The 25,533-nt window shown below is 55.4% G+C and overlaps 5 protein-coding genes across 5 annotated transcripts; 3 read left to right on the top strand and 2 right to left on the bottom strand.

Annotated features, from left to right (window-relative positions):
• Nucleotides 1-381: 381 nt before the first annotated feature.
• ACRALDRAFT_1025648 (uncharacterized protein) lies at nucleotides 382-1,879 on the bottom strand (the record flags this gene model as incomplete). Its single annotated transcript, XM_071014761.1, has 2 exons — nucleotides 382-1,665; nucleotides 1,805-1,879. The coding sequence occupies 2 exons, from the start codon at nucleotides 1,877-1,879 to the stop codon at nucleotides 382-384; spliced, it is 1,359 nt and encodes a 452-aa protein (XP_070879492.1).
• A 1,634-nt stretch (nucleotides 1,880-3,513) lies between these two features.
• ACRALDRAFT_2116863 (uncharacterized protein) lies at nucleotides 3,514-8,928 on the bottom strand. Its single transcript, XM_071023756.1, has one exon. It carries the CDS (start codon nucleotides 8,920-8,922, stop codon nucleotides 4,039-4,041), a length of 4,884 nt encoding a protein of 1,627 aa, XP_070879491.1. The 5' UTR covers nucleotides 8,923-8,928; the 3' UTR covers nucleotides 3,514-4,038.
• Nucleotides 8,929-10,885: 1,957 nt separating this feature from the next.
• On the top strand, nucleotides 10,886-14,593 carry ACRALDRAFT_1073692 (uncharacterized protein). Its single transcript, XM_071018134.1, has 4 exons — nucleotides 10,886-11,114; nucleotides 11,235-13,112; nucleotides 13,165-13,468; nucleotides 13,555-14,593. The coding sequence occupies exons 1-4, from the start codon at nucleotides 11,045-11,047 to the stop codon at nucleotides 14,180-14,182; spliced, it is 2,880 nt and encodes a 959-aa protein (XP_070879490.1). The 5' UTR covers nucleotides 10,886-11,044; the 3' UTR covers nucleotides 14,183-14,593.
• Nucleotides 14,594-15,888: 1,295 nt separating this feature from the next.
• Nucleotides 15,889-18,477, top strand: ACRALDRAFT_1078824 (uncharacterized protein; the record flags this gene model as incomplete). The annotated part of the gene is made up of 6 exons (XM_071018818.1): nucleotides 15,889-15,999; nucleotides 16,116-16,343; nucleotides 16,474-16,736; nucleotides 16,846-17,260; nucleotides 17,342-17,489; nucleotides 17,577-18,477. 6 exons carry the CDS (start codon nucleotides 15,889-15,891, stop codon nucleotides 18,164-18,166), a joined length of 1,755 nt encoding a protein of 584 aa, XP_070879489.1. The 3' UTR covers nucleotides 18,167-18,477.
• Nucleotides 18,478-21,811: 3,334 nt separating this feature from the next.
• On the top strand, nucleotides 21,812-25,283 carry ACRALDRAFT_2031517 (uncharacterized protein). The gene is made up of 4 exons (XM_071020686.1): nucleotides 21,812-22,678; nucleotides 22,801-22,980; nucleotides 23,098-24,391; nucleotides 24,526-25,283. The coding sequence occupies exons 1-4, from the start codon at nucleotides 22,607-22,609 to the stop codon at nucleotides 24,606-24,608; spliced, it is 1,629 nt and encodes a 542-aa protein (XP_070879488.1). The 5' UTR covers nucleotides 21,812-22,606; the 3' UTR covers nucleotides 24,609-25,283.
• The last annotated feature ends 250 nt before the right edge of the window (nucleotides 25,284-25,533 follow it).

Here is a 25,533-nt window from a genome sequence, read left to right as displayed (position 1 = left end):
CATCTAATAAACACTAAATAATATGACCAGCTAGTGTCCGAGGCGAATAAATATGTATGATACAGTGGCCCAGCCTGCCAAGATGGCCGTTGTCTTTGTTGCCCACGGCACCAATGTCAGATAATTCGCCTGATCCCCTTTTGTCCCTTCCTGTTTCTCTTGATTTTCCCTCTTCCGGTCGTGGTGCCAAAGAAAAAGAACGAGAAAATAAGAAGAGCGGCACAAGATAAGAACATTAAAAAAAAAAAAAAAAAAAGAGGAAAGGGGGAAGAAAGGAAAACCCCAACAATGTCGAGACGGGGACGATGCGTTGGTTGGGACGCCATTGTCAAAAGCACCCCTGACGTCCGTTGAGACGGCTTCATTAGATCCTGAATGCCATCACTGGCTTTCAACCCTCCAAAACTTCCAGCCCTCCCTTTCGCCCGTGCTGCCGTGTACCCCCACTAGCCTCTCCACGCCCTCGTTGCCGTCGGCGTTGAGAAACTTTTCCAGGTCAATCTCCATGCCGCCCGTATGGTCCTCGTCCATGCCGTTCTTGAGCACGGCCGGCCACAGCACGCCGACGCCATCGCCGCCCAGGGTCGTCTTGAACGTGCGGTAGCCTTCCTCCTCCAGTTGCCCGTACAGGCGAGCCAGCTTGGCCGGGTTCGCGTCCGGTCTGAGAAGCGTGATGGAGCACCCACCGCCCCCGGCCCCCGTGAGCTTGGTCCAGCCAATGCCCTGGTGGTCCACCAGCTCGCGGACGCGCTCCAGCCGCGGGTGCGACACCCCCAGCGACGCCAGCAGGCCGTGGTTCATGGTCATGAGCTGTCCGATCTGGCGCAGGCTCTCGTCGTTCTTGGCGTCAAATTCGCCGTCATGCAGGAGCGTGTTCGCCGATACCGTGACCTGGTCGATGGCGTCGAGGATACTGGCCACCGGATTGGGGTGTGCTTCTCGCAACTGGGCCACCTTGGCCACTTCGTGGGCCGTCGACTTGGCCTGCATGGTATCGATGAGGAGCAGCGGAAGCTCCGGGAACTCCCACAACGGCCGCACCTCGGGCGGCTTGCCGCAGCCTGTGCGCTGAAACATGACGGCTTTGCCCTGGGTCGAGACGGTGTTGTCCACCCCGGACGGGTTGCCGTGGATGCACATTTCGTACACAAAGGCCCAGCGGTTGATTCGTTCGATCTGCAGGAGCGCCTCGTCGGTGGGCTGGTCCGGGTGTGGTCCCGAGAGGGTTCGCAGCTGCAGGAGAAGGGCGGCGGCTATGCACACCGCGATGGACGCACTGCTTCCGAGCCCAGCCCCAATAGGAATGGTAGATCGTAGCGTATACAGGCATCCCGGGAACGCTTCGTTCCCCAGCGATAGGAATAGATAAAGGAAGCCGAGAGCGGCATTATGGTGCACCTTGCGCGCCTCTTCGGGTTTGGAGGGCGAGATGTCGGCGAGATGTGGCTGGAGCGCAGCGACGAGTTCGTCATCGAGTTCGGTCACGAGGCTGTAGTAATACTTCTTCTTGGCCGAGCTGTGAAACACCTCCCAGGGCAGGTCGTCGATGTTCCACGTATGTTCGAGGCCGATGTCGGGGAAGCGGAGGGATATGGTTCTCCTAGACTTGGAGAGGGTCGTGACGTGTAGGTACGAGCGCATGGATATGACAGCAGCAATGGCCGGCTATTAACATGTCAGTTTGGGTCAGACGCATGAGAATGACAGATGGCGGGGGACGAAGCGGAAAGAAAATAAAAAGGTCAGGAGGGGCAGAGAGTAGAGGGGAGGGAGGGGAAGGGGGAAGGGGGGAGGAGTTGCGCACCTTTCCATGGACAACTGCATGCTCCCCAAAGACAATAACTTTGCCTGGGGCAGAAACCATAAAGGCCGGAGCCATTGGGCTCGATGCCTTACGCTTCGCCTTTAGTCGATGGGCCAGCTGATGGTTTCCATTCACATAGGCTGCGCCATTAGTGACGCTGCCGCCACTGCCACCTCCTGTGGTGCCATCGATCCCGTCCGCCATATTCCTCATATCCAATGCGCGCCCATGCATAGATTGCCTCGATATGTCTTTGCACGGGTCAAGTTTACCCCTATAGCAAAGAGTTCGGAAGTCGATCGGGCGTTCCTTGCTTGTGTTGCAGGGAAAGGACGAAGTGGAGGTAGGGATAGCAACTAGAACTGTGTTTAGGCAGTCGGAAGGATAACGCGCGCACGCAATTATCGCTAGTTAAAGTGTTATAAGAACGAGTTTGCTAGAGGAATAGAAGTTAATATCCGTAGTGGAATCCACGGGAGGAAGAAGTGGGAAAATAAAGCAAGGTTGTAAGAAAGAACGGAGGGATAGAGAAGGCTGAAAGGGTTGTTTAAGTAAAAGAGAAAGACCGCGGCTGGGGTTTAAGGAAGGAACCTGGTAGTAGCCTGGTTTATAGGAAGGGAAGGGACGAAGGTAATGTGTAGGTAGGAATGGAAGGCAGGTACGAAGTACGAGAGTAGCAGCACTGATACTGATGATACACGGTTACACCTTGGGTAGTACTTCGTACGCGGCGCGAGGGCAATAGGTAATACAGAGAATTTCATTAGCAGACAGGAGGGGCTGTCATGGAACGGGTACCCAAGGTTGGTAGGAAGGTACGTGTGAAGTGGACAAATTAAGCCTAAACCGGCCTTGACTTGGGGCCCAGCTATCCCAGATCAGGTACAGGGTACCTACCATGTTAGATAAGCTAACAGCATCAGCTGACTCGAAATCTAGATGCGCATAAGTTCCTGGTAATTGACTGTGCACCATTGCGGCTTTCGTCATTCTTTGTTCGAGTACAGGTACGAAGTAAATATTATACAGATCAACTGACCTCTTACCGTGCAAAATAAGCAACCAACCGAGTCGCGTACCATCCAAACACCATGAGTATTCATTCGTACGAAGTATGACGAGTTTGTATGCTACCGGTACTCCGTAGGTACAACATAACTTGGCACAGTCTCCCCCTGAGGGCTTTTCTAAGCTAAATCCCAACAGAATGGATGAACGGACGAATCGGGTGGGTGACAGGGCCGGCAAACACCGAGATTACAGGGGTAGCCTTCTTACTCAGCCTCCTCGCAGTGATTCTCTCGACTACCTGTGTTCATGGAAGTTCGGGAAGACACTACAGGAAGAGTGTCCAACAGATCCCATGCCTTGAGCGAACCTGGCAAGAATGACGTTCGCAATGTATCCAACATGTCCAGTTCTGGATGGAGAGAAAGTCCCTTCCACCGGAGGATGGCCCAGCTGCTTATAATCGCAATGCACTTGGACCGAGAGGAACGCAGCGCAGCTTATCGGGACTCGAAACACGAAAGAGCTTGCTTGTCTCATGCCTGGCTTGTTCACTGACAGTCAGCTTGATCGTGGCTCAAGTCGTGGGGAGAGCTTCGCCGCCAAAATTCCACCCGGACCAGATGTTCAGAGTAATTGCTCCCATGATGAAGCGAAGTTCGGGGTGAGTCTGGTGAGGTGCAAAAAGGACTATCAGGCAACCAGGGAAGCGGGAATGTCGCATGCATGATGTACAACTATCAAGTCTGATGGCAGTCATCGCCTGTGAAGAGACGTCGACGCCGGTGTCTAGCCCACATGCTTTCGCCATCTTCCTCCGCCCAAAAGGTGACGCCGAAATTGGCTATCAGTCGAGTTATACTCCGTATGATACGGGTAGATCACGGTAGAGAGGTTGTAGAGAGGCAAAATACTCGAGAGGCTGGCTAGTCGACCCAGGAGATGGATCAGGGCATCTACGTTACAGCTCAGCTTGATAGTCACAGCCCAGACCTCGTCCCACTGTCCCAGATTCGCGGCGAAAGAACCGTCAAGGCATACACAGGTACACAACTGAAAGCAAAATCATAACTTTTTTCATGGTATCATCCCTAAACCCCCTGCAAGTCCCTGATCTTACACCCCACAGTCGTGAATGTCTAGAGTATCCTGCTTTTTCCCCACCCTGTACCACTCGTAGCCTTCGTCTCTCTTCATTCTCAAGACCCTCTCGACCGTTTGTTCCCTTACGCCCACCTGGAAAAATCAACCGACTCGACCAAAGAATCAAGCCCGCTCATAGGTGACGCCTCGGGATCGTGCGTCGTCGCCGTCGTCGTCGACAGCACCGAGTTGCGATGCGACGCGTGCTCACTCGTTCCTGTAAAGAATGTCGCCACCGACGACCGCCGCAGACTGCTGCCGAAGCTATCGCGCACGCTGCTGCCCGGCCGGGACGACTCGGTCGATACTTGCGGGTGATGCGACGCCGCTCCCAGGATCCCGCCGTGAGCCCCAAGCGACGACGACGCCGCCGGCGACGACGGCGATACGCCGCTGTTCAGGTGCCCGTGGCCGCCGAGCCCCGCCCCGCCTTCCTGTGCTCCCAAGCCGGTCGCCATCTTGGGCCCGTACTTCTCCCGTAGCCGTCGAATCTCGCGGAGCCGGTTGCGCCACGAGCTCACGTTATCTGCCCCTCCTCGGTTGCTCCAGACGTGGGAGAACACCGACGCATTGAGCGCGAGAAGCCGCGTGAAGCTGGGGAGCGCCTTGAGCGATAGCATCTTCGTGTCCGACGCCGGAGAAATCACGGGGAACCCCGGCTTGCTCAGGAGCTGCACCTTGTAAAAAGGCATCCGCTTCTGCTGGCCCGGCGGAGGCGCTTCGCGGCTCGCCACAAACGACGCTCGCGACTCGGGCGTGATCACAATGTTGACGTAATTAAAATCGCTCGGAAACGTGTCAAACTTGAACGGCAGGCCCGAATCGTTAAAGATGATGTTGACAAAGTCGTTTCCAATGTGCCTCTTCTTGTGGATGCACTGCGGATCGGATTCCAGCCGCGTCGGCATCTGCGTCGTGACATGAAACACCAGCTCCGTCACCTTGTCGCGCCAACAAAACGTGTACTCCCCGTCAATGTCGGACGACCTGTCGAGGCCTTGCGTGTTGAATTCGGCATCCTTGAGCCTCGTCAGTGTTCCCAGGCCGTCCAGAAACTCGAGATAATCGCTGCTTCCCGACACGTTGGCCAAAATCTCAGTCTCCTTCGTCTGGCCCTCCCCAATGTAGATGACCCCGACTTTGTGCCCATCCACAGTGTCGAGACGATCAAACACCCGCAGCGACCGTTGAACCGCATCGTCGTCCGGCAGTGGCACGGGCCGGAGTGACTCGAACGTCTGGGGGATCGTCGTCATGAGCTGCACCATCAAGTGACTCGGGAGCACGCTCTGGTTCTGGCCGACGTCGCGCAACGCCTCGGACGTGTGCTGGATTTGATGCGCCGGAGGCGGTCGAAAGTTCTCCCGGATGATGTAGGACGACGTCCCGGACGGCTGACGCTTGGTGATCTGAGCCCAGCCCCCGGCCGTTGCTTGCTCGATGGTCACGATGCTGTTCCCCATCAGCCACCTGCGAGTCTGGATCTCGCCAAGCCTCTCCTTGGTGAAGAAGGCGTCGGGGCACGATTCGCCCGCGTCGGCGTAGGCCACACGCTGCATAAAGTCGATCGTCACCAGCGCCTGCTCTTCTGCCCTCGGCATGCTCTCCAGCTCGGCGAAGAGGTTCTTGGCGATCCAGCCGACATGGTTGGCGCGATCCGGCAGTTTCAGCGCCAGAAACCAGAACGTGATGACGTGATGTGCCAGGGCATAAACGTACTGCGGAAGGTCGTCCGTCGCGCTTGGGTGGACGCTATCCGCCGCGTTCGGTGGCGTTGCGCCCGGTGTCGACGTCGGTGTGTCGCCGACTCTCTGAGACTGCGTCTTGTCGCGCACATACTGGAGGTACCTCATGCAGATACCAAAGACAATGCGGTACTCCTCTTCTCGGAAATTCACGTAGAGATCATGCAACCTACTGAGGCCCGCCAGAAACTCGAGAATGTGCATGGCGACGTGCGGCTGCGTAATGATCTGGCTCATCTTCTGGAGCATTTGAACCAGGCACTTGCTCGTAGACAGCGGCAGCTCGTGGCAGCATATGGTCAGCGCATGAATGCAGTACTTGGCGCACCTCTCCCATGTCGATATGCCGTGGACGAAGGCACGGACAATCTCATCCTCTTGGTCTTTCTGGAAGTGCTCGTGGTAGCTCAGGATCATGGTCAGGCTGTGGAACAGGCAAATAGCCACATCGGCGCGCCGTAACCCTGTGACAATCGGCGCCTCCTGGAACGCATTCAGGCGAATCTGCTCGCATAGGACGCGACGGATAGCCTGCACCTGCCAGAGCGCCCCTCGGAAAAACGCGTGGTTACTTAGTTGCGACGGGAGGTACACCAGCACCATGCTGTAGACCTCCCAATCCGCTCCGTGCTCGAAAATGTGTATGATGCTCTCGAGCCATGCTGCCACGTTCAACGCTACTTGCGGAGCAGCCTTCTTTGTGTCCGTACCTTCGTCCCAGTTGGAAAGAAAGCGGTCGACCGGCTCAGAGTACGACACCAGCACGGTACTAGCCATGCTGGAGGGCTCTTCCGGTAGGGCGCCCGAGTCGGACAGGAGCCAAAGCGGCTTGTATGTCGGGCCGGGCTGCTTGCTGCCGCTGGCAGAGCGCAAAGCCTGTCCTCGATCATGCGGGCCAGCGTGGCTGAACGAGACAGCTCGCGATGACCGTGAAGGCGCCCCGGCATCGTTCCTGGACGACCGGTTGGCCTGGCTGGCATCCCCGGCTTGTTTTCGAGCCATTGTCGCTTCGGTTCGATGAAGACAGCTTGCGAGCGCCTCGCATTCCGTGTCGAGGGTGAGGAAGATGCACCCCGTCCAGTCGGCCCGCAGCCGGAAGAGAAGTTCCATCGCCGCCAGGCGAGCACTCGCCTTGCAGTGGGGTGCCCTGGCCACGCTAACAAGCACGTCGAAGAGTCGGCCACTCTTGGCGCCATCTGCATTCATGCAGCGCATAAAAAGCTTGACGTAGGCTTTTGTCACGACGACAGATACAGTCTTTTCTGGGTCGAGCGAGAATCGATCCCCGTTGGGCGACGACGCGGGAACGGCTGTGGGGTGCGACACGAGAGAAGCAAAACGGTCGTGCGCCACAACCTTGTCCAGGGTAGAAATGATGTAGTTGAACAGGTCCATGTTGGCGGCCACAGCGACGTCGACCATGAGCGATACGAGTGCTTCCAAGATGCAAATGTCGGTTTCCTCGGTGATACCGCTGAGTGTGTCCTTGATGAGTCTCGGCACACAATCGTCGCCCATGTCCTCCCCGACAAGTTCCATCATCTCATACGCTTCCGTGATGGATTCCAGGGCGAGCAGTCGGGTTTCCGAGCTTCGTTTCCTATTAAAGAAGAAACTTTGGCGGACCAAGGCAAGGTTCTCATCCCATTCGGGATCGGATGGGCAGCAACACCTAAACTCCTGAAAGTAGGCGAGGACCACGCGGACAGCAGAATCAGGCAACAGAGTATGCACGTCCTTGAGAAAGTTGATGACGACCTGGCGCGGCACAAAGTCGCCCGTCTTGTTCGTCATCAAATGCTCGAGTCGAGCAACGAGACGCAGCAGCTCACGCCTGATCGCATCATCCAGTTGATCCGAATCGGCGCCTGACGAAGCCGCATCGCCATCGACCGAACCGAGACATGTTACGGGGTTCTTCTGGAAACAGTCAGCCGCAACAGCCAGTATCGCGGACCAGTCTTCGTCGACGAGCAAAGGATGGAGTGCGCCATTGCCCTTGTCAAAAAGCGAATTGATGAGCTTCAAGGCGGCGCAGTGGACCCGGCCCGAGGGAGTGCTCCGAACAGCGGCAGCCAATCCGTCGACGAGGGGCGCAAACGGAACGGCCGGGTAACCTTTCTCTGGACTCTTGGTCAAGAGCTTCTCGATGACAGCCAGCGCGCCACGGATATCCCTAGTCTCCTTGCCTTTGCTGCTGCCATTGGCCGGGAGACTTCCGAGGAGGTCGATCAGAACCCTGACAGTGGCGGGGCCGTGGTGTGACTTGAGTATAATGGTCAGAGTATGCCAGGCCGCCTTGTGAAGGCCTGGGACTAGACAGAAAATGGACCCCATCAGGAGAACACATTGCTTCAAGCAGGCATCGGGCAGCGAGGCGAAGGTAACAATAGTATCGATGACACCGATGCAAGCACGGAGGTGCTCCTCCACATTGCTGCTCAGACAGATGAAGATGAGAACACCAACAAGGCTGGCCAGGGTAGACTCATCTGCGGCGCTGGAACTGAACTTGATGACCTGGACAATGAAGACGAAGAGCTGTTGGAGATTCTTCTCCTCTCCGGCCGCCGATGCCCGCGATTTGCCGTTCTTCTTGGCCTCTCGACTGGCGTTCTTCCTCGCCAGCTTAACGGCTTGGTAGGCCTCCTGTAACCAATCTTCTAGGAGGGGGATGACCTCGTAGTCGAATCCCGAGAGATCCCGACCGTTTTTGGTCAGGTCGACCAGTGCGGCGAGTTGAAGATGGAAGTCTTCCGGGTGAAGCGAGGCGGTCAGCGTTTGGAAGAACTCCCTCCGCTCCAGGTCGGTAGCCGATCCGTGCTTGACACATTCTGTTAGCAGCTCCCAACCCGCTGTTCGGGCAGCACCCGGCTTGGAAGCGTCGATGAGATCCTTGCCAGCATACCAAATCTGAATAACGGGGCATAACGGATACTCGGCTATGGCATATCGAAGGGAGTCGGCGGCAGCGATACGTTCGGGAAGGGAGCCGGTCTTGAGTTGGTGCAAACTTGCTGCGTGGTCGGGGGACAGACCGGGTGTGGATGTTGTTGTCGGAGGATGCGTCATGGACGAGACGGAGGTGGAAGGAGGAGATTGGAGGTTCGGCGAGGGAGATTTAGGCAGTCGCGCGCTGGTCAGGCCTTTGAAGACATTGGCAAAGCCTCCCGCCCTGTTAGAGTCTGGAGATGATGCGTCATCTCCTGGCGAAGGAGGCATATGCTCGACTTGTCTCTCGGACTTGGACAAGCCTCGGGGTACTATGTAGCGGAACATGTCAGCAAAGCCTGCTCCGGGCGATGGACCAGTTTTGAGGTCTGGTTAGAGAGGGCAGAAGGCTGGTCAACTGTCTCCTCCTGGAAGACAAGGCGCTGAAAAGTCGATGGCAATGACCATCTCCTAAAAGATCACCACAGGTATCCCAAGTAGAGATTGAGGTCACGGCTGTGCACAACTCAATGTGATGTAGCCTTGCCCAGCAGGATAGAAAAAATGGATAGGTCGCACTCGTGACCACAGAGGAAACTCACAGTAAATATGTTTACGGCATGAAGACGTGACAGTAGTTTAGATCGAGGAGGGGTGACGAGTCGTAACGAGGCGCTGTTCAGGTGGGTTGCCTGAGGATGTGAAAGGTGCGAGCTTTTCAATATGCGGAACGGCCAAGGGAACGGCTCGTTAAAGAAGTCTGTGGTCCGGTAGGTGTGCAGGTTGCGAGATGTCTGGTCTGCTTTCTGATGTCGACAAAGCTGTTCGTCCAAGTGCGGACAGTGATCAAGAGCAGCGATAGAGGTCGAAGAAAAGTAGTTCGAGGAAATGGAAAAAATGAGGTTCACCAAAGTTCGTGGATGATAAGAGAGGGGGGTTCGCCAAGGTGTCTAGAAGCTCCGACGCATCGCAGACGATGTTGAAAGCAGGGTTCAAGTTTTAGGGGGCAGAGGAAAAAATTCCCCAAGGCGGAATAATACAAGGCATAGAAATGATCCTATCAGTACAGTCATGTGAGGTACCTCGGCTTCTGAGGATAAAGGGTGAGGGCAGGGGTACCTGTATGGGCGAAGGTGATAATCTACAATGTACAGACTCAATAGGATCTGACGACAATGAAAGATCAAGTGATCTCACTTTCGGAGAGAATTAGCGGGTGGGAACTATGGAGGGTATCGCGGGAAGTACCTGCATTGACCCGTTATTACAACGCACGTTGTATACAGTACCTCCACCGTATTCTTATAAATTATATTACCTAATTAGATTTCTTTTTCTTTTTCTTTTTCAAAAGTTCAAGGTAACCTATGTCATAGCCGTCTTCTAGTGTAGGAAAATCATAAAAAGATCTTAACAGGAATTTTAGGAGTTTCTCCTATAATAGCCAGTAAAGTCTCGGATTTCGATGGTCATTGTTGACAAGGACCCGAGGCTTGAACTAACAATGATGCTTCTATTAGAGATTTAGGGAGTAGCTACCTATATAGGAGTGATACGGACGGCCGTAGTTAGTGAGGTGCGAAGTCATGGGTTATTAGTGCTCAAATCCAGCTGATCATTTTGTCTCGCAATATTGATTTTCCGGGCAATATGGAACATAAAATTCCTAGTGTATTGGACTTGGAAGAGTGTACTTTGTAATACCTTGTAAGAGCCACAGTATGTGTGAGACATCGGAGTACTTGGTAATAATGTAGGAAGAAAAATTTTCACCAGGTCAGGTCATATTGCAGCTACCCAGATCCTGTATTTGAATAGGAGAGGTTCTGATAAAATGAAGCCATGTACCTACCTCCAGGTGAACTGGTCTGTACGTTGTAATCGAGTTATTCAGAGCTTAAATGAGAAGTACAAACTTAACGGGCCATCCCGCAACAAACACCGGGTCAATGGGTCAAGCGTGAAGCAAATCCCTTCCTTTATTACACTATTCCACCTTAATCTTGGCAAGGATGAGAAGTCCAGTGAGTTTTCGAAGAAAGCAAGAGAAGACTGAAAAGAGAGGGAGGGCATCAGAATGGCAAGGCTGAGCTCTTACCTGTCCTGAGGCCAAGGTACTTGTAGGTACCTACGAATACGTATTTCTATTGAACAGAGCTCGTCGAAGCCTTACGAAAGGTGCCCCACTGCGAGCCTCGTCCCCCACAGCAACCACTGTAACCCCCGCTTGAACCAAACAACACAACGAACAAAACACAGATTCAACAAAGACGAACAGAAGAGAAGGGAAAAAAGAAAAGAAAAAGCAAAAGGGCGTCAGAAACCCACCGCCATCGCACCACCTCGACCAAGCTCCCCCGGGCCCCTCCCAATCAAACAGTGTATCAATTTGACTCGTCCTTAACACTTCAAGATGTCTGCGGACATGGGCACCATTGCCCAGCTGTTGGATGCTACGCTCGACCCGGCCCAGCACAAGAAAGGTTTGAGCTGTTTCCCTTTTCCGTTTTCCCCTTTTCCTTTGACCAGCCGACTCGAGCTTCGCAAGCTATCTGCATCTACAACGGCAATTCGTCCACTAACCAACCCATGTTCTCCCACAGCCGAGAGCGCGTTGAAGCAAGAGCAAGCCAAGCCTCAGTATTCCATCCAGCTATTGAACATCGTCGCTTCCGAGTCCCTGCCTACAAAAACGCGACTCGCGGCCTCCCTCGCGTTCAAGAACTTCATCCGCAACAACTATGTAGACGAGGAGGGCAACTACAAGATCCCGGCCGATGAGGTTGCCACGATCAAACAACAGCTTATCGGGCTCATGATCGCATGCCCTTCGTCGGTGCAGACGCAGCTTGGCGAGTCCATCAGCATCATTGCCGATTCGGACTTTTGGGAGCGCTGGACCACACTGACGCGCGAGCTGGTCGACCGCTTCTCCAGCACCGACCCTAAAATCAACATTGGCGTCCTCGAGGTGGCCCATTCCATCTTTGTCCGGTGGCGGCCCCTGTTCCGCACCGACGAACTGTACACCGAGATCAATCATGTCATTGGCACTTTTGGCGAACCGTTCATCCAGCTCCTGATCACGGCCGACAAGCAAATCGAGGCCAACGCGCAGAACAAGGAGGTGCTCACAAGGTGGTTCGAGGCCCTGAGCCTCATGATGAAGATTTTTTACGACCTCTCTTCCCACGACATCCCGCCCATCTTCGAGACGCACCTCAGCTCCCTGTCGGAGCTGCTCCACAAGTACCTCACCTACTCCAACCCCATCCTCGACACGGACGACGACACCGAGGTCAGTGTGGTCGACACGGTCAAGGCGGATATCTGCGAGGTCCTCGAGCTCTATGTCATGAAATACGACGACGACTTTGCGCCCTACACCCAGCCTTTCATCACCAGCGCCTGGAACCTCCTCTCGTCGGTCGGGTTGGAGACCAAGTACGACCTGATCGTCAGCAAGGCCCTGGGGTTCCTCACGGCCATCGCCGGCACGGCCAAGCACTCGCAGGTGTTTGGCAACCCGGAAGTGCTTGGCCAGGTGGTCGAGAAGGTCATCCTGCCTAACGTGCAGCTGCGCGAGTCCGACATGGAGATGTTCGAGGATGAGCCCATCGAGTTCATCAGGCGCGACTTGGAGGGCTCGGATACCGACTCGAGGCGAAGGTCGGCCACCGATTTCCTGCGCAAGCTGCAGGAGAGGTTCGAGCAGCTGGTCACGGGCGTGGTGGGCAAGTACATCAACCACTACCTCGAGCAAGGCAAGACGGACTGGAAGGCCAAGGACACGGCCGTGTACCTCTTCATCTCCATCGCGTCCAAGGGCGCGGTGACGGCGGCACAGGGCGTCAAGACGGTCAACCCGCTCGTCAACGTGGTGGACTTTTTCGAGCAGCACATCGCGGCGGACCTGACGAATGCGGCGGGCGTCGAGCCCATCTCCAAGGTCGACGCCATCAAGTATCTCTACACGTTCCGCAGCCAGCTGAGCATCGAGCAGTGGAAGGTGGCGTTTACGCCGCTCATCCAGAACCTGGCGTCCGACAACTACGTCGTCTACTCGTACGCGGCGATTGCCGTGGAGCGAGTCCTCTTTTTGACGGCGGACAACGGCAAGCCCATGTTCCCGCGGGAGGACATCCAGCCGTTCGCCAAGGACCTTCTGGACCACCTGTTCAAGCTCATCGAGAAGGAGACGGCGGCGCCCAAGCTGCAGGAGAACGAGTTCCTCATGCGATGCGTCATGCGGATTCTTATTGTCATCAAGGACGGCGCGTCGCCCCTGGCGGAACGGGTCCTGAAGCATCTGATTCTCATCACCAACATTATCCGGCAAAACCCCAGCAACCCCCGATTCTACTACTACCACTTTGAGGCCCTGGGCGCGCTGGTCCGGTACTGCGCGTCGACAAACCCGGCGCTTTTCAACCAGCAGCTGTGGGAGCCGTTCCACCAAATCCTGGTGGAAGACGTGACAGGTGAGAAGAGGCAGTTTCGCTCTGTGACGGACCAGACTAACTCGCGTGATAGAGTTCCAGCAATACATGTTCCAGATTTTGGCTCAGCTGCTCGAGGTGTGCCCGGCCGACGCGGTTTCCGACAACTACAAGGCGTTCCTGACGCCACTGCTGGCACCGGCGTTGTGGGAGGTCAAGGGCAACGTGCCGGCGTGCACGAGGTTGCTGGCGGCGATTATCCCGGTGACCAAGGCGCACATAATGTCGGAGAAGCTGCTCGAGCAGGTCCTTGGGATTTTCCAGCGACTCTTGGCCACCAAGAAGTTCCAGCTTTATGCGTTTGACGTGCTGGAGGCGGTGGTCAAGTCGTTTGAGCCGTAAGCGACATGTCCCTACCTTTTTCTCTTTTTTCTTTCGCATTTTTCTACCTATACATTCTTGGCACTGACAATGGCGACTCTAGAACCGTGCTGGACCCGTATTTCAGCCAGATTCTACAGCTCATCTTCTCCAAACTCGAAGGCCAACCCCCCGAGTCGCTGAAGCTGCGATTCGTACGGTTCTACCACTTGGTCTCGTCCAAGGTCGAGGCAGGCTATGGGGCGGACTACGTTGTCAAGCACAGCAATCAGCTGGCGCCCGGCCTATTCGCCACGGTGTACCCGACCTTTGTCCTGGCGGACACGGATAAGCTGGCGAACCCGGTGGACCGCAAGCTCGCGGTGGTGGGCCTGACCAAAACCATTTGCGAGTCGCAAGCGTTCGCCGAGCAGTTCAAGAAGGGCTGGGCGCGGTCGGTCGGCCTCCTCCTCGGTCTGCTGGTCAACCCGCCGACGGTGACGACGGGGGTCGGGGACGAGGTCATCGCCGAGGCGGACGTGGATGATATCGGGTTCGGGCTGTCGTACACGGCGCTCAACACGTGCAAGCCCCTCGCGCGGGACGACTACGCCGACGTGACGGATGTGAAGCCGTGGGTTAGCGCGTACATCAACGCGGCCAACACGCGGCATAACGGCGCCATTTCCGGGTTTGTCGGCGAGCGGCTGACGCCGGAACAGCAGGAAGCGCTCCGCCAGTACTTGATGTAGGGACGAGAGACGAATTGAGACGATGGGTAGATATCAGGTGACGACAGAGTGCGTGAAAAGGACCAAATATTCATCAATTAATCAAGGTGTATTCTTGGCATTGACATAACTGTCGTCTGTCCATGTCACGCAGTCATAGATGGTCATAGATGGTAAGGAGAGAAAGGGGCGAGGGATATTCAGTCATTCTATTCAAACCCCAATGCGGCATCTGGGAAGGCCGGCCAACCAGTCATATATCGCCCGGCTTGCACTGGCATGTGTATGAATGGATCCCTGGTCTTGGGCTCACATGACACTTTTGCAGGTGTTGTCGTCTTGTCGTGATATCGATTGGAGTGCTGAAAACACCGTCTTGAGGTTCTAGACCATCGCGGTCACCTTGCGCTCAACTATGCCTCTTTGATATCCTCTTTAGTTTTTTCTTGTCTATCATCTCCGTCGCTACTCTCAACAGCATACATGGGCTCGAGAGACCATACCCCTATTCAAAGAGGGGTTAGCTTTCTCCCTCCGAGGGAATCCCCGGTCAAGTCTGTTGGTCTGCAACCGTCCTGCAAAGGCCCGGGGAAGGGCGGGTTGTCGTTTGGCGAGAATCGCGGGTAGACCCGCTGTGGCTTCACTCTGCATTCCCCCAGCTCAGACACCAACTTCCAACGCAACGGGGTTGCCAGTCCATGATCTGCAGTCTGCGGCCTGCCCAACAAGTCCCTCATATCCCATCCCGTCCTTGCATCTCCAACCCGGCCTTCTGGAAACGAAGGAGAGACCGGGGAAGCCGGGCAAGTCGGGTTGGACTGACGTGTACGACGTCTCCGCCGCCGCGGGCCAACCAGATATGAAGATGTCGCATCTGCATGATGCATGCATTGCCATCTCCAAGTCGTTGGTGTATGTAGGTCGTACGAAGAAGAGCAGGGGTTGGACTCATCGCCTGGCTTGCATGGAAGTTTCCTCTCGTCGCTCTTCCGATCCGCCCACCAATGCAGGATTCATCAAGCAGAAGTCCCTCTTCCTCTTCGTCCTGCATGCCAACGCAATAAGCCCTCTAGGGCCCAGGCTCGTCAGTTCTACGTCTTTCTCGCAGTAAACTCCACGGCCTGTGTGTCATGCTACCGTGCAGAAGGCCCAATATTGGACGAGCTCACGGGGAAATCCGCCGGATTGCAGGGCCAAGTTCTTAGAGGCCCTCGATACCCGTCGTCGGGCCATCTGAACTGGCCAACGGGGTGGTTTGGCGGTGAGATATATCTATTCATTGATCCTTTGGCAGTCTTGCGATCCCTCCGCCCTCACTTCTTCAGCTGACTCTGATAAGTAAGTGACTGCTCACCTCGAGCTACCCACTTGGCAAATCATCCTTGGCTCTGGGGTTTGCTTTGAAAGACATCCTGCTGTTGGAATCTGCGACGTTTCCCCTGATGGTCTGAAAGATCAAAGATCCCATCACCTCCTGTCTCTATATATCTTCAGCCCACGTCGCGTACCTACCTTGGAGTCAACTCTTGCTCCTTTACCTCCTCATCCCCCTGCAACTAGATGATCTCCCGCAGACTTTATCCCCGTTCCCACAGCTGAGACTGCCCCTGGTTAACTGACTGACGGTGTCTTGAGGTCCTTCCAGCCATAACCTCTCTCGCCCTCATTCATACTGCCTCTTGCCGAGCCGATATCAAGACGGTAAATCTGACTACAAGTCGCTGAGGATGGAGCTTCGTTCCTGGCTCATGGCTCTGGCGGCCAATGTTCTGCATGCCAACCTTTTGGCCACTGCTTGCTCAGCTGCTAGCATAAGACCTCGCGTGTCTGTTCAGCAGGTTTGTCTCTTGTTGTCTATCCCCCCCCCATTCGCAATTTGAAGAAACGGCTTTGCGTGTCTCCCAGTATTGGGACCTATTGTGCGACATTTCTCTAATACCAAGACCAATCCCAGACGTCTGGCCTATGTGAGACCACCCCAGGGGTCAAGTCATACAGCGGCCATGTCACCCTGTCTCCCACCACCAACTTCCCCTATGAGCAGAACCTCTTCTTCTGGTTCTTCGAGTCCCGCCAAGATCCAAAGAACGACCCCTTGGTTCTATGGATCAATGGCGGCCCTGGCTCTCCGTCCATAGACCAGGCAAGTTCACTTCTCTCTCTCCCGTCTCGGTTCTTTTCGGTCTGTCAAACTAACAGCCCTGCAGGCCGTAGGAAGCAATGGTCCATGCCGTGTTCTGAACGACTCCAGGACCACCGAGCTTAACGAATGGTCCTGGAATAACAAGGCCAATCTCCTCTACATTGACCAGCCTGTTCAGACGGGCTTTAGCTACGACACTGCCACCAGCGGTAGCATAGATTTACTCACGGGCAACATCTTCCCGGATGGTGTTGATGCCCCTGAAGAGTCCATCCTTTTTGATGGTACATTCAGCTCCCAGGACCCAAGTCGCACCCTCAACACCACCCAGAACGCTGCTCGTGTCATGTGGGATTTCATGCAAGCCTGGCAGGCCGAGAAGACCTTCAAGGAGTACAGGCGGGAGAGTGTCCACCTCTGGGCCCAGTCTTAGTATGTGCTCCCTCACCTCCCCCCTTTAATACCCCTTTATCATAAATCGTCTCAGGAGGGGCGCGCACTCGATCGTTATGCCATTGCCTCTAACTCTCCTCCTAACCAGCGGTGGTCACTGGGCTCCCGCCATAGCCTCCCACTTCAACACGAAATCCGCCCGCCTGGCCTCCCCAGACCCGGCACCCCCCTCCGACCGCCTCCGCCCCAGCCCAAGACCCATCCGCGTCGCCACCGTCGGCATGATCGCGCCCTTTGTCGACGTCCTCATCCAAAACTCGGCCCTGACCTATGCCTACAATAACACGTACGACATGGAAATCTTCGACAAAGACACCGTGGACGGCATTATGGCCCAGTTCAACGCCGAGGGCGGCTGTCGCGACTTGGCCGAATCGTGCCGCGCCATCGTCGCCGCCCAGGACCCGGACGGCTGGGGGAACGCCCCCGCGGCGTGGGAGCTCTGTGCTTTTGCCTTTCAGACGTGCTACGCGCTGACCGAAGTGCCGTACGCTTCCCGAGGAGTATGTGAACACTGTCTCGTCGACCCCATGCGGCCAAGTGCGTGCATGCGAGTGATGCTGTAACGCTAACTTGCCCTGTAGCGCGACCCTTTCGACATTGCGCAGTCCGCTGCCGAGCAGTTCCCTCCTCCCTTTGCTTTCGGCTTTCTGAACCGCGAGGACGTCCAAAGTCAGCTGGGAGCGGTGGTCAACTATACATCTTACAGCAACGTTGTTGGAACTAGTCCGAGTATGTCACCCCTATCTCTTTCTTTCTTCCTTTTCTTCGCCTTCATTTCCTTTGGATCGTTTGTACAGCAATAGGCTGACCATCCAGACTTCTTCATCACGGGCGACTTCCTAGCAAGCTTCGTCCCCACCATCGAGTCCCTCCTCAGCGACGACATCCCCGTGACCCTCGTCTACGGCGACCGCGACTGGCGCAGCAACTGGTTCGGCGGCGAAGACCTCTCCCTCGCCCTGTCCCACCCGGGCGCATCTGCCTTTGCCGCCGCCGGGTACGCAGACCTGCTCGTAGGCAACAACGACAGCGACGGTGCCCGAGGCTACACCCGCCAGCACGGTCGCTTCAGCTTCACCGTCCTGCGCCAGGCCGGCCACGAGGCGCCCTACTACCAGCCCGACGCCGCCTACGCCATCTTCCAGCGCGACCTCGACGGCGTCGACATTGCCACCGGCCTCACACCCGTCGCGCCTGGGTCGGGCGGCTATTCGACCTCCGGTCCGTCCGATGTACGCGGGATCAAGATGTCGCCGCCGCCAAACCCGCGGCCCATCTTCTGCTACGTCGCTGCCCAGCCGCTTGCGGCGGGGTCCTGCTCCGGAGAACAGATCGCGGCGCTCAGGAACGGGTCTGCTGTCGTGGAGGATTTCATCGTCGTCAGTCCGCCGTGGACTCACCCTTGAGGTGGGGTTGAGGCATGGTGAGATCAGGATGGGTGACAATATAACTCCATATAGTAAACTCCTGGAGACCCTTCAGTTTACTTCGTAGACGGCGTCTTCGCTGGCTATGTCTCGGTAGATGTACTAGGCCACACATGAGCATGAAAACGCCACCTATTGGACTTTGGAGGACTGCCAGAGATGTTGATGTGACGGCCTTTTCCTCGACTTTTGTTGCACCAACACCTCGCAGATACACGCAGGCCTTGCTGTTGTATTTTCTTCTTTTTTCCTCGTTTCCCCTTTTCTCTTCAGTCTTCGTAATACCACCCTTTACTTTTTCCTTACTTTCAACTGAACATCCGGATGGACTAACACGAGCAACAGCGTAAGAAACGGACAACAACGGTTCCGCCCCTTCCCCTATCCACTTCTAACCCCTGTCCATCTAGCCCAGTGACATGCCTAATGCTTGTTCAACTGTCCAGCTGAGCAAGAGGATTGCCATTCTGTTGGTGCAAGCCAAATGGCGCGACCTTGGCTACCATACGACTGGAGACGTGACGTGGTGGCGTTGCAAGGCCCCGACGCCTCTCTCCTGCATGTGCATGGGAAGCAGGAACCAACGAAATCCTCCCCCATTCCAGTCGGTACCTGTCGATCGGGGCCGATCGAGTCTCGGAAACCAACAAACTGAGGGGGGAGTCATGTCAGGTGATCCCATCCAAGAGACTGGGATGGGTGTTACTCCGACCATACGGACATTGAAGTCCGGAAGTTGCCTTGGTCCTATGAGTACTTTGTACGGGTTATTGCATTGGTGCCAGATGGTCATGGTCTCGATACAATCAGAACTCGGACTGATTCCTAACAATCTGTCACCGCTATTACACGCGTCAAGGTTACCATCTGTCGAAACATTTGCCGAATCACTGTAGAGCAGCCTTGATACCCGTAGACCCTCGGGCGAGACCATTGCCTAGGGCTGGTTTCGGGATGGTCGCTCGGTAGGTTTTGGTCGAGATGGTTCCAACGGGAAATAGACGGCAAATCGAGGAGCCATGGAGCGGGCCGCGTTAACGACGGTGGCAACCTTTTTTGTTTAAGATTGGGTAGTGTAGTGTAGTCAGCGATTACGAATAGGTCACTGGTGGACGGCCATGCCATGGCCCAGAGCCGAGAGCAAGCCGTCGTGAACCAGGCCGAAAGCTAATACTCAGAAGGCCCACGGACCACGGGAAACGCTATAGTGTAAAGCGGCAGGCGAATCATGAGTCATGGGCCTCGTGTGTGCGCATACTGAGTATGTACGTGATATGCGTCAGCATGGCAGCAGTCTGGCAATATGCAGGGGCCGAACAGGTTGGGACGGCTTTCCAGGTATGGTTTGCCAGTCAACGTCAACGGCTCTTCTGATGGTCTTGTCGGTTCGCCTCCTGTTGGGGGGGGGGGGGGGGGGGGTGCAAAAACCGGGCGAGACCAGCAACGAGTCCCACAAGAGTACTCGTCCCACAACTGCAAGTGAGGAGGCGCCGGGAAAATAAGAAAAGAACGAAAAAGAAAGGAGGAAATAAAATAAGAAAAGGAAGCAAGAAAAGAATAGTCCGAAAGTGGCGTGCAGAACGCGGGGTCCGGGGGGAAAAGACCAGGGGTGGAAGATGCCGCCCCAAAAGCGCACCGCAGACAACCTGGTTAGGTCAAGGTTGAACAAGTGACGGGTCATTCGCTCCCGTGTCGTTGGGATGGGCTGGGATTTCCTTTGGCAGCGGACTCGAGCTGATTTCGGCACATTCATTGGGCTTGATGGACCCGAGGGACACAATAAAATGACCATGACTGGCACAACTGGCTTTCCCTCGACCTCGAGTGGGAGCGGTCCACAGTCGGCGCGGGGTAGACGATGGTGCGGCAGTGTCAAAGGAGGAAAGGATCCGAAAGGAGGGTGAGGTCCGGTCTCTGTGGGGGATCATGAGCAAAGTTGGCACGACCACAAGAGGTGTCACCCACAAGAGGACCGACAGGCAAAAGGACAGCCGCTTCAAGGAGCCCATGATGCAGCCGGCTCCTGAATGTCGCTCTTGGTGATCTACAACGCATATGGATGTCAGCCTGGGTCTCACCGACGACCAACGAACCAATCTCCAGGGTCTGTGTTGCTGCAGCTAAAACGACGGTCGACCTTGTTTGCCAGACGAGTTTAGAATGTTGTCTGTTGCTGCGTTCCTGCAGTCGGGTGTTTGAGTGGCGTGAACGGAGCGCCGACATGATGTCTCCGCTACCGTCTTCCTTTCCTCTGCAGGATGGCGTGTGGTCACTGCAGATACTGATACTCACTGCAGGATACGTTAGTGACAGGCTTCATTCCGGACGAACCCAGGTGAGACATTTTGACACTCCATGCCCGCGTCCAGAAGGCGGGCAGGCGGCAATGAATACTGGGTGATTATGAAGAGGCGAGAGGTGGAAAAGAAAAAAGTCGCCCCTCTCCACTTTGCCCAGTGATAACAACGTAGGTACGTTGTACAAAGTACCTATGTACAGGGTACCTCCCTCATTCGTAAGATTTGACCGAATTCGGCAATATGGGCAGGCCGGGTCTTCCCACTAGTCCAGAAAACCCTTGTCCTGACCTGAGCTCGTCCTAACCAGTGAAGAAGCGAAAGGCCGAGCGATTGTCTTTATTCGTAATTGTACTTCGTATTTTTCGTTTGATAGAGAGACGACGTTGGCAGCACAAGGAGTGTTTTGATGCAAGCATTTCTTTCCCGAGTCATGTCTTTTTTCTGTTTTCTATATTCACTTGTCATGGAGAGTCTCCATCACGTAAAGGAGATGGGCGGGCAAACTCGCCAGTCAATAAGGATAGTACACGTACGGCAAGTACAACGTACCTACGTTGTAATCCAGCAATGAGGTCCTACGAAGTACTTTCATAGGTATACATACAACGTACAATACATAATTTCCAATGCATTAGTGTACTTGCCATACGAAGTACCGTACCGGTCTCTGTTGGTGTGCCGCCTCTCTAGGTAGGTATACTGTGTGTATACTCTGCACGTTATACGGTCTTCCCCATGCAGCTGCCAAGAATCCTGTCCTCTTGGCGGCTTCATGCGGACGCCATTCCACATGCCCAGTTACAACGTAATTACCCATCCCCTTAGTTTCAGCAAGGCTATGAGTACTTCGTAGTGTACGTTTCGTAGGTACCTATAGAGATTTCTTCTGCTCCCAGGTGGTGGTCATGGTTCTCAAACATACAGCATGTCCAAGAAACTAATGTCACTCCTCGTATCTCATTTCCTGTACCTAGGTACGGAAAGGTCTGCGCATCCATTGTTTCTCGACGTTTCCGCACCTTCCAACCTGTATGTACAGGTACCCTGAACCTGGCCGGCCAAGACCTTCATGTGGCCCCTGCGCTGCGGACACTTTAATTTTAGTGTTGCAGGCAATTCCCCGCTTGCGCCCACGCACTGTCCACCTCCGCCAGGTCCGCCCCTACGAAGCACCACCACATCTCCACGCTAGCACGTTATACCTGTGATTATCCTAATTTTCCTCTTTTCCTTCACCATTCCCCCCCACCCTCCGAGGAGTTGTCAACGGAATTCCTTTTGGGACGACACCATCGCAACCAGTCACTCGATAGCCGAATAATTAGCCACACATTCCTACCACGGTCTCTCTGTTGCTCGTTTTGTTTCGATCCGTCGACAAATTCCTTGCTCCACTCTCGCATCGTCCGTCTTTCTGTTTTCCCATCACCTCCATCGCCCATCAGTCACTCAACTCTTTCCGCTCCTCGTCCTGCTCCTCACTGCATTCATTGCCACCTGACGGCGCTGCTGCTGACCGCCATCACGACTCGAGTTTATCTCATAAGCCCTACCCTACACTACTTCCACTGCTCCGGGCGACCCTGCGGAACTACGCTTACAAGTATATGTACCCTTGCCATACCGCAAGACTCACCGCTGGGCCATATTACAACGTACAACGTACAACGTATTCGTACATACAACGAACGTACATACAACGTACACTTACACCTCCACCGAGGCATTTCCGGGACGTTGGGAAGCTAGCAGCCCGACTAGTCTTCCACTTCATTTCTTCACCTTTTTTTTTTCTATTTCCCCTTTTCTTTGCTCCTTTCCGACACCACCGTTTTTCGACTCTGTAACCCAATTAACCCGATCACCGCAACCAACCAGACCAGTCTATTCGTCTCGGACTTCTCTTCCACCGCAACGCTGGGCCCTAGGCCCCTCCACCCGCTACCGCCGCACCACGTCTCGTCTAGCTCGGGAGCCTCACATGTTCAGGATGCCGATGAGATAAGGCTCCTCTCCTTGCACTTCTTCTCTATCCGTTCCTTCTTTCGAAAGGCAAAACCCCGCTCGTTTCATACCGCCAAGTCGTCATAGTCCTCCGTCCATTCGCACTGGAGACGACATGGACTCGTGTGAAGGGACTCTGCTTATCCCCCCCGAGAGGGGTCAGCTTCTGGGTCGTGCCTCATGGAAGGTGAGAAGAACCGAGAGACGAGGCAACACGGATGGATTCAACACAGAACGTTGTCCTCTGACCGGCGCCTTGCGAAATGACCACTCGAAAATTTGCTAACTCGCCTCTTTTCCTCCTACCAGTCCCGATACGTCATCGTCGGACGCCGCAATGCCTACAAGCACGAGAGGATTCAGAACCACGCTGGACCCAACCTCGCCCAGGCCGTGGCCACCTCCCGTATCAACAGCGGTGGTCCCAACTCCAAACCCCCGCCTCTTAATTCCGCCGACGACTATGTCATCTCCATATTCAAATCCAAGGTAACCTCGCAACGAACCGCCGCCTAATCTCCTACGACGCTGCATATGCATATTCCCTCTTTTTTTTTTTTTTTTTTTTTTTTTGATCTGGCCTGACCCGGCGCCTTGCTTTTGTAGGATGATTGGGATCCTACCCATCAGTACCCCGTCAGCTCCGTAGTCGACTGTCAAGTCCAGGTGGTCGCCCATCGCAAACAGGGCCCCGTCCTTCCCACCCTCATCGTCACCTTCAGCGACAAGGAACGTAAACGTCGTTCGAGCAGGGCCGCCGGTCTCATCGCCAACAAGGAATCCACCACTTCGACCCTCTGGTTCCGTACCCCTCCCGACGACCACCACATCAGCCTGCATGATTGGGCCCGCTACATCCTCTCACGAAAACTGCCCCTGAGCCCCGACAGCCCGGCCTCTCCGTCCTTCTCCAATCCCTTCGCCGCCCGCGGCCCTCCGAACAATGACTATCACCCACGACCGTCGAGTGGGAACAACAACCCGTCGCGCTCCGCCTTCTTCCACAAGACACCGACCCACGGCGGTCGAGAACGCCCAGTCACCTTCAGCTCCGAGTCCCCCAGCCTGCGATCGAGACGCAGCGACATCTCCTCGCCCTCGAGTGTGACCAATCCGTCCCAGCCGGGCTTCGTCATGCCCGACCTTAACCAGTACACCACCGTCCTGCCCTCCGACATCCCTTCGCCCGTCACCTCCACGGGGGAATACCACCAGGGAGAACTGATTGAGGGCTGGACGTCGGCACAGGGCCGCTCCTCTATCATCAGCTCCCCCGCCCGTGTTCGTGGCAGCATCAGCTCGCAGCAACCTACCGCCTCGGCCGCCGACTCGAGCTCACCGCCTGCCCCCCGCGAGACCATTCTCGATCGCGCCTTTCACCTACGCTACATTCCCGGTTCCGAACACGAAATTCCCGGCGAGGATAAGCTCAGCTCCCTGGCACGCTTTGACGCCCTCATGCGCGAGGCGGATCAGAAGAGGCGCCAGCAGAAGCAAGCCGAGCGTGCCGCCACACAGAGCGCCTGGGACCTCGATGACGAGTCCTCGGATGACGAAAAGGACAAGGGCGACGGCGACGACGACGACGACGATGACGATTCCGACAACTTTGCGCACGAGGCCGACGAGAACCGTCAGACCTTGATCCCACCCAAGGCGCAGCGGGCTTTGGACTTCCTTGTAGGCCGGCACGAGCCAGAATCGTCCTTGTCTCACCCATCGGCCCACCACCACCCCTCGGCGGCCGGCCACCATCAGGCCGGCTTCCATGTTCCCCTGCAGGCCCCGTCGCGGCCGCACACGGCACACTCCAAGGTCCGCCCGAGCGTCAACCACCGAACCCACAGCCAGCCGTACCTCATGCCCAGGGAAAGGCCAGACGCTACTGCGCCTTCAACCGGTAAGACATCATCCGAAGACGGACCGCCGCGGCCCGGTGGGGAGAAGCGCACGTCCACCTCCAGCGCCAACCGAATGAGCTTCACCGAGTTCACCAAACGTCTCTCCAGCACCAGCAGCTTACTTCTCGTCCAGACCAACGCGAGCGGCGGGAGCAGTCGCGAAAGCACCGAGTTCGACCGAAATCCATCACAAGCACCGAAGGGTACTACAAATAACAAGCCTGTCCCGCCGCGGCCTCGCCGCGACCTGGACCGCGACGACTGGGAGAAGCGATGTGGCTGGGGCGGCGGCGTTGGCGTTGGGTTCGGCGAGGGTGGCTTCCTTTGACACCGACCCCGGCTCTCGCTGCCTTTAGTCCAGTGAACGAGCCATGTCAAGTCCCCTTGAATATGGGAAACCTCTATTATATCGCTGATGCCAGAACAACTTTCGCCGCCTTTGGAGTTGCGCCGACAAACAGGGGTGACACGTGTGTACGATTGATTTGGATTTGATATAACCACTTTTGCATACGGTAATGACGACTCACGATCGGAGATGGGGTGGTCCCTGGCGTTTGATATCCCTTTTTGTGTTTTGGACGGGAGGCAGGCTTGTCTTTTTTGACTGTATCCGCAGAAAGCGGACAAGGGGCGGAAGAAGGTATTGGGACAATACCATGAGAAAAATATCGGAGAGGGAAATTGCTCTTCTCAAAATGGTGGCATCTGTCTTGCGGTTAATTATATTCCCTGCTTTACATCACGCACATATTGCATGTGCCCTCTATAGCCTGGTTAAGATGGTTATGAAGCAAGAGACATTACTATAGTGAACTCGCGGCTGTCCAACGACATGATGTCTTAGTACTCTTCATACCCGGCGTCCGCCTTGCTCGGACTTGATTTGCCTTGGCCGGCATTGGACACGATACTGTTGAAAACGAAGGCATGAAGAATGAATATTTATTGGCCCGCGTGAAAACCTACGTACACATTCGTCTGACCGCCGTCCTCCCAAAGCAGGTGAATCGCATGTAGTATATTGCCCTCCCAAGCCATTCATATAATACCTATACTGATGCACGTCCCCGTCTACTGTCCGCCGACTCGAGCCAATTTCCCAGTCTCTCCCAGTCGAAAGCTGTCTGCAGTCTGGAAG

The sequence above is a fragment of the Sodiomyces alcalophilus genome, assembly GCF_042370955.1.
Source record: "Sodiomyces alcalophilus JCM 7366 unplaced genomic scaffold ACRALscaffold_1, whole genome shotgun sequence".
Taxonomy (NCBI): Eukaryota; Fungi; Ascomycota; class Sordariomycetes; order Glomerellales; family Plectosphaerellaceae; genus Sodiomyces; species Sodiomyces alcalophilus.
The sequence above is the reverse complement of the archived record's forward strand: the minus strand, read 5'-3'. Positions and strand labels throughout refer to the sequence as shown.